This window comes from Cucumis melo, chromosome 6 (genome assembly GCF_025177605.1).
Source record: "Cucumis melo cultivar AY chromosome 6, USDA_Cmelo_AY_1.0, whole genome shotgun sequence".
NCBI lineage: Eukaryota > Viridiplantae > Streptophyta > Magnoliopsida > Cucurbitales > Cucurbitaceae > Cucumis > Cucumis melo.
In genome coordinates, this window is record NC_066862.1 from 23,428,800 (window position 1) to 23,436,747 (window position 7,948).

At 31.5% G+C, this 7,948-nt stretch overlaps 1 protein-coding gene across 1 annotated transcript; it reads left to right on the forward strand.

The window, feature by feature from the left end:
* The first annotated feature begins 4,458 nt into the window (after positions 1-4,458).
* On the forward strand, positions 4,459-7,604 carry LOC103491745 (succinate dehydrogenase [ubiquinone] iron-sulfur subunit 2, mitochondrial). The gene is made up of 2 exons (XM_008451814.3): positions 4,459-5,326; positions 7,155-7,604. Exons 1-2 carry the CDS (start codon positions 4,665-4,667, stop codon positions 7,324-7,326), a joined length of 834 nt encoding a protein of 277 aa, XP_008450036.1. The 5' UTR covers positions 4,459-4,664; the 3' UTR covers positions 7,327-7,604.
* The last annotated feature ends 344 nt before the right edge of the window (positions 7,605-7,948 follow it).

The following is a 7,948-nucleotide window of genomic DNA, read 5'->3' on the forward strand; positions in this document are numbered from 1 at the left end:
TAGTTTCCTTCCTTTCAAGGCACCTAATTCACTTCCTCTTCTTGCCTAGCTTCTTCACCAAGCAGCTCAACTCTTAGTTCTTCCTTGACAACTTAACAGAATGACAATACCTTCTTTGATCTCTTCAATCTTATTTATACTAATATTTTAACCCGATTAATCATCATCAAACCTCTCTTTACCTGCCAGTTCCTACTTATAACTTTACACATGTCAACTCGTAGTTCATCAAGCCATGCAACCAACCTAATCGCTCAACACGTTGCAAGCTGTTCACTCAAGATTAGATATTTTCTTGAGATGCTAACCTTATCTTCTCGAGAGGCTAAACTCTTTGTCCCTGCCTTCTTCTTCTCACATCAGACTACAAACGCCAACTTCCTCTTCCAGACTTCACCTTGTGTTACCACAACAAAACATCTAACTCTTCTTGCAACAAAATTCCTACTTTACTACAACAACACTTAGCACAATCTTTCATCCCGCATCACTTTTCCTTAAAATGCAACCTTCTTTGCATAAACGCCTCTTTTAGCCAAAATAGTCCTTTCATCAAGACTTCTCTTAACATGACTTTCCTTTTCTGAATTTAGGCCTCACACTTTCTAAAAAAAAAATTATTAATAAACATACAATTAAGACTAAATATAAATTTTCTTAAAAAAAGTATGGGGCTATGATAACGTATTGAAAAGTATCAAAGCTAAAATTGAACCAATGCCAAAGTACGCAGACAAAAAAGAAAAAGAATATATGTATCCAATAGTAAAATTATTTTAAAAATCAAACAATAAATACTTCTAGGATCTTTTAAACCTATTTCAAGAAAACTTAAAAGAATCATTTCAAAATTCAAGGACAAAATGAGTTTACATTTGTAAATCTAGAACTACAAAGGAATTTGTGAACCAAACACACATATTCATTAAAACTTGAGGACTAAAAAGGTTTTTCTTCCATTTCGTTTAACACCCTCGGCGTAAAGAATGTTTTCTTTTACTGGGTCTTTAAAAAAATATAACAAAGCAACAAAATATTTACACCGTATAAAATAATTTCGAAAACGGAAAAAGCCCACAGGCCCACCATGGAAAATATAAAAAATGTTCTCTCAACAATGCGCGTAATATATTTGGTACACAATCGTTTATATCTGGCTATTGTTTGGGTACACGATCGTTTATATTTAAATAGCCAAATCTAAACGATATTTTTTTAACTCTCTATACACTATCGTTTAATTTGGTTACACAATCGTTTAGTTTTAGTTATACAATCGTTTAAATTTGGGTTGTCAAATCTAAACGATTTTTTAATAAGATTCTTTTGGTACACGATTGTTTAGATTTGTCTACACGGTCGTTTATTTTTTTTGTACACAATCGTTTAGATTTGACTACCCCAATCTAAATCATTTTTTTAGAATTTTTTGTACACAATCGCTTAGATTTTGTTATTTTTTTTGTATACGATTGTTTAGATTTAGGTCAAATCTAAACGATGTTTTTTTCAAGTCTTTTATATTTAGACACGATCTTGAACAACCAAATAAAAGTTTGAAAAAAATATATCTTTTATATTTGATACGCGATCTTGAACAAAAAAAAAAAGAAAGAAAAGAATGAAAGACGATGGAACAAACGAAGAGGGAAAGAAAGACAGAAGGGCAAATCTGAAATATTTAAAAATTGCTAACTTTATAAACTTTGTTACACATGTCGTAAATATTTTACCAATTTATTATATTTATGAAAATTTTCCTTCTTTTATTTTAATTGCATGTTTTCCTAGGAAGGATATCAATTTCCAATTACAATAATTTGTCTATGTTTAATTTAAGATGAGGAATTTGATAGGAGTTTTCAATATTCCCCGAAACTAAAAATTAAAGAGGGATGAAAGAGTTGAAATCTTCCTCTAAATTCTAGTTCATAGTTGCCTTCAAGAAGTTTCTTTCTCTCCCTATCAATATCCGTGTTTCTTTTTCCTTTTTTTTTTTTTTTTTTTTTATGAAAATGAAAAGTTGGATTCTTAAAAGGAGAAATTTAGATAAATAATTATTAAAATAGTGTAGTTTTAAGAACATGGTAGATTTTGTTTTCTCCCTCCAGTATCTTAGGTTAAATGCAAGATAATGCTCTTTCTCTCTCCAATGTCTTGAGTTAACCTAAAAACACCTATACTAACTAACTACATGCTAACTACATGAGTGTCCGATCTTGTTACACAAAATTAGTCTCTCTATCTATATTAATAAATTTATATTTTAAATTTTGAATTAATTATATCATGCATCTACTATTAAACTATTGTTTGATTTAAATTAAAATAAATAGTATACCATGAACCGTGTGCTCGTTTAGATAGTAGATGATCGTTTACATGTCTAAGTTGTGGAGCTATTGTGGGAAATCGTTCCCAAGTCCATATTTAAAGAAGTATCAATGAACCAGAGAAATTTTACGAGCATCTTGTTTCAATGCTTTGCATAAAGATTTAATTTATCTTCAATTTTAAAAGTCCAATCGTTAGGTTTTTTTTTTTTTTTTTTTTATAATTATATAGATCTAATTTTTGAACTTGACTTAATATTATGGTCTCTTTCTAACATTTATATGTTGTTTAATATACATGCCCAAAATATGATAGATTTAGTAATATAACTTAATATCATAACATGTAAAACCCTAAATAATGTAGTAATATGGATATAACATAATTTTAATATCAAAACGAAACCATAGATTTGCTAATAACGTGCTTCTAATTATTAATTTTCCTATTCTAACATCATAGATCAATATTAGATAAAAAGAAACTTACAAATTGAATAACGATTATACTTTTTCTCTCTCTCTCTATATATATAATATAATATAATATAATGGGAAATTTTGATATAAATTATTAAAAACATAAAAAATTATTTATTATTTTTTTTACCACTTTCTATAAAAAATAATGCTTATTATTATTTTTCTTTTACTGCATATATAAGAAGAGAAAATATTTATTATCTAGATTATTTTTCTTAAAAATATTTCAATTACGGATCATTATTAAAAAGCGGTTCAACAATCTTATTTATTAATAATTTAAAACATACGATTATAGATTTTCATAAAATTAGTGACAAATGAATGGAAGATAAAATACATAATCTATAAAAAAAAAAATTGAAATTTCAATATGGTTTGATTTAAAAGACAAAAATCTCTAATTATTTAAAAATATCCCTACAAATTTCTCCTTCTAATATTGGAAGGAGGAAGGCAATAATCAATTTTAAATTTTCACAAAAGCACTGAAAAAAACAAAGGTAAACCCTAAACCTAAATCTAACAACTTTGTTTTAGAAAAGAAAAAAAAGCAAACAAAGAAGAATGTAAAGAGGTATGATGTATTGATGTGGAACTAACATGGAGTTTATGGAGGACACACGCCCACGCTCCCATGGCGGCAAAAATGACTGTTCAAAGATTGGTCCACGCTACCACCACCATTCGACCGTCCACGGTTCTCCACGTCATCCTTAAACTACGTAGTCTTACTAATCCACCGCACCAAATTCATCTCCACCAAAACTCTTCTAAACTCTCGTAATTATTCTTTTAACTAATTTATTTATTATAATATATATATATATATATATATAATTGCAGTTAGTGATAAATCTATTCGAGACTAATACTTTGGTGGGTTGGGACAAATGCAAAGTAGAGATGTTAGGCTTGTGAGAGAACTTTTTCTAATTTCTCTTTAAAAAATGAGGTTAGCTAAAATTTTCTTCATCCAATATATATGTGTGTATGTTTATTTATAAAATTCAAGTTTTTCCATTTAAAAGATAGGTTGAAATGAAAGATCAAAAATTAGATAGGATGAAACTTTAAAAACCTAAAAAACATGTTATTTTGTAAAAAGAAAAAAAGAGTCATCACATAGAGTACCAATCAATATCTCACTGGAAGATGTTTTTTGAAAATAAATTGATCATTATCCATATTTTTATTTTCTCACGTAAATCTTTACGTAATCAAAATTTAAAATATCAGTACCTGTATAAATGCTAATGTATTAATTTAATAAAAATTTAAATTTCAATCAAAACTTAAAATTTAATTTCATAACATAATATGATTCAGCTAATGCATTAATTTAATAAAAATTTAAATTTCAATCAAAACTTAAAATTTAATTTCATGACATAATATGATTCGGTTCTTTTTAGAAAATATAAAAATATAAGAGAAAACTTGAAAACAAAGATTTTTATGAATATATTAAATATTAATGAAAAAAAAAGATAGAAAATGATTTACATTGATTAATATTAATAATTTTTTATCGTTTATTTTTTTAAAATTTTAAAATTGTCTTTTCACTGTAGAATAGAATGGATGAGAATGTGAACAAAAGTTTAATATCAATATGCCACAGAACAACCAAAGTTATATAAATTTTCTTGAATCTTCCAACTCTTTTAAAAGATTATATAGTGAATTAATCATAATTCACAAAATAATTATATAAAAAAAATACCAATTATTAATTAATATAAAATCATATCAGTTAATCTTACCGTGACGGATAGCGCAAAAGCTTGAGATTTCCACACTTCCTTTCTCCTTCCGATAGGTTTCTCTCTTTTCTTGGAGGCAACAATGGCCACCGGAATCCTGAGGCGGGTATTATCTAGGGTTTCTGCATCTTCACCTTCAAGGTTCGTTCGAATTCGAGCTCACGCTTCTGAAGCTGAAGCTCAGCAAGTCGAGCAAAAAGCGACCGCCTCGTCGAACCTAAAGACATTCGCAATCTACCGATGGAACCCCGATAGTCCTTCCAAACCAGAGCTTCAGGAGTACAAGATCGATCTCAAAGAGTGCGGCCCAATGGTTCTTGATGCGCTTATCAAAATCAAGAACGAGATCGACCCGTCTCTTACCTTCCGCCGCTCGTGCCGTGAGGGGATCTGCGGTTCCTGTGCGATGAACATCGACGGATGTAATGGGTTGGCTTGCTTGACCAAGATTCCCTCTGGAGATTCCTCCACGATTACGCCGCTGCCTCATATGTTTGTGATCAAGGATTTAGTGGTGGACATGACCAATTTCTATAACCAGTATAAGAGTATTGAGCCGTGGTTGAAGAGGAAAAGCGAACCGCCTGTACCCGGGAAGGAGATTCTTCAGAGTAAGAAAGATAGAGCTAAGTTGGATGGAATGTATGAGTGCATATTGTGTGCTTGCTGTAGTACATCATGCCCCAGCTATTGGTGGAACCCGGAGTCTTATCTTGGACCAGCCGCTTTGCTCCATGCCAATAGGTAATTCGTTCATTTTGATTTTTTTGGTTAATCTATGCTTCTTTTTAGAAATGAATGGAAAACAGGGACTTCTTAGAGGAATTAAGAAGTTACTTGTGGAGGTTGTAGCATTCAAAGGCGTGTTTATTTAGTTTCATTTCGGGTGGATTGAAAGCAGTCAGCAATAATTTGATTATATGGGTTCTATTTTTGGGGCTTAAGGTGCGTTTTAAACTTTTAAGGAACTTGAAAGCAGTGGCTATAGTGAAATGGAATGCATAATAAAACAAAAAAGCCTTGAGATGGTAGACCACTGGCCTATCCTGCATATGAATATTGCGAACTATAGGATTTCTAGTGTATAATAACTAGTATTGCCATAAAAGTAGAGAAGGGAAACCATTGATATATGGTCTTCCATCGAAGAATTAGAAGGAAGAGAAGAGCTAAAAACGAATGATGGGACTTGTCAGAAGAAGGGAAATTCTGTTTATGGAAATGAGAGAAAGAACAGATGTCAGAGTGTCCGAAAGAATTGAAGAAACTGGAGAAACTTTGAGGTATGCCAAAGCGTGTATTTATCTGCAATCAGTGAGCCTAGAGTTTGGGCACAGCATATGCGTAGGTGTGTCTACTAGGTGGAGAAACGTTTTATTGGGGTTCTACAACAAGCATATTTGTACACCTCTTGCGGTACTAACAGTATCAAATCAGTTGTGTATTATTCACACAACTTTTAAACCCGCAAGGTTCTAATCAGGTTCTCTTCTTAGTTCTTGGAAGGTGCTTTCCTCTCTTAAGGAGCTGGGGAAATTGGTACTTGCATGGATGGACGAACTTTTATGATGTGATTGATTGCCTATTGTATAGAGAATCAAGTGATTTATTTGGTTGTTTATCACTGTTTAACAAAGTCATGGTATGTCTTTGAAGATTTTATCTGAAACTCATTTGTTTGATTTAGTTTCTTGTTGAGTTTCAACCTCAGTCCTTACTTTTTAATAGTTCACTAGGTAAAGAGAGAGTGGACGGATTGAATGATCTGTCTGGAATTCTTTTTGCTGATATTAAATAAAAGAGCTTTTGGTCCACAAAAATTACTCAAGAGTAGTCAACTTGATTGGTGATGTCCGGAAGCAAGATTGGTGCCATGCTTCCTAAACCATCTAGAGGTTAACGTTTTATAAATTACAATCTAGGAGAACTTTATTCAACATTTTACCGGTATCGTACGTGATGGAGAAAGTTGTACTTATTCTATGTGCTATTTGATTGGCTGTATGAGAACTTAGAAGGAATAAGTACTATGGGGTAACCCATGTAAAATAATAGGGGATCAAAGTTATGAGTTGAAGTGATGATGTTTGCTTAGGATTTGTATCCTATGAGTTTCTTTGACTACCACGTATAGTAACGTCTACCAATTCTTCATGAAAATGAGCTGTGTATAAGCTTACCTAAGACTCACCAATATTTAAAAAAAAAAATGCAAAATAGAAAATAAAAATTTCGAAGCAATGTGATTAACAGTGAAAGTTTTACATCTACCTGAAATATCTTTGTATTCAACCCTTACCCTGCATTCATACTAATTCCAGACTTCATAATTTCAATTTTTATTTATTTATTTTGACGTAGGCTTCATAAGTTCATGTTGTATCTTATCTCATGTAATTTCATGATTTACTTGTTCCTTTCTTTCATCTCACAGCGTCCTATCTGTCACCATGTCACCACTAATTGCAAGAAGATAACACATCATTTCTTGGTTGTTTTATTTCAGTTTTCATTGAAGATAAGTTTTCAATTTCAAAATGGTCCCTTTAATCCCATTTGTGTACATGCACAGGTGGATAAGTGATAGCCGTGATGAATATACCAAGGAACGACTTGAGGCAATAAATGATGAATTCAAGCTCTATCGTTGTCATACTATTCTGAACTGTGCCCGTGCCTGTCCAAAGGGTTTGAACCCTGGAAAACAGATCCAGCATATCAAAAGTCTTCAGCTTCTGGGTTGAGCCTAAGTTTTTAGGTACAATGAGGCATAATAATGTTCTTTTGATTCAGTTATCGGTTACAGTTATCGGTTATATTTTGAGGACTAATGAACGGTGTGGTTTTGATTTAATAATTTGTGGATCATTCACCTTCCACCCATTCTGTACTTATAATTCGGGTATATTTAAGTATTTATCTGTCTCCATATAAATATTATTTGGCTTCATCTTAAGTTGCTGAACCAAGATCATCCTTTATTCATCTTATTTGATAAAAAATGGCTCGTTTGAAAGTCAAATTATATATTGTTGTTAATTTTTGTTATAGCGCTATAGGGGGAGAAGACGGACCCAGGTTTTGTTTCATTTCCCATTGTCTGTCGATGTTGTTTTCTTAATCTACCTTGGGCAGGTTTTCAAATTTCCAAATTGATTGTTAGAAAACGATAAACAGACGAAAAGAACACACAGAGAGGGTAGACAAACTATAGTGAAGGGCATGCAGTTTTCTTGTGAGATATAGAATACTAACCTCATGTGGTTCTTATGACATTTTTCATTTATGTTGATACTAAACAAATGATTGTAAATACAGTGTAAAGCTGAAAAGTATTATGACAGCAGATGTGGGATGATAATTACA

Coding starts and splice junctions, on each gene's coding strand:
- LOC103491745 (XM_008451814.3), top strand. CDS start 4,665: ATGGCCACCGGAATCCTGAGGCGGGTATTATCTAGGGTTTCTGCATCT. Junction 5,327..7,154: donor GCTTTGCTCCATGCCAATAG/GTAATTCGTTCA, acceptor GTACATGCACAG/GTGGATAAGTGATAGCCGTG.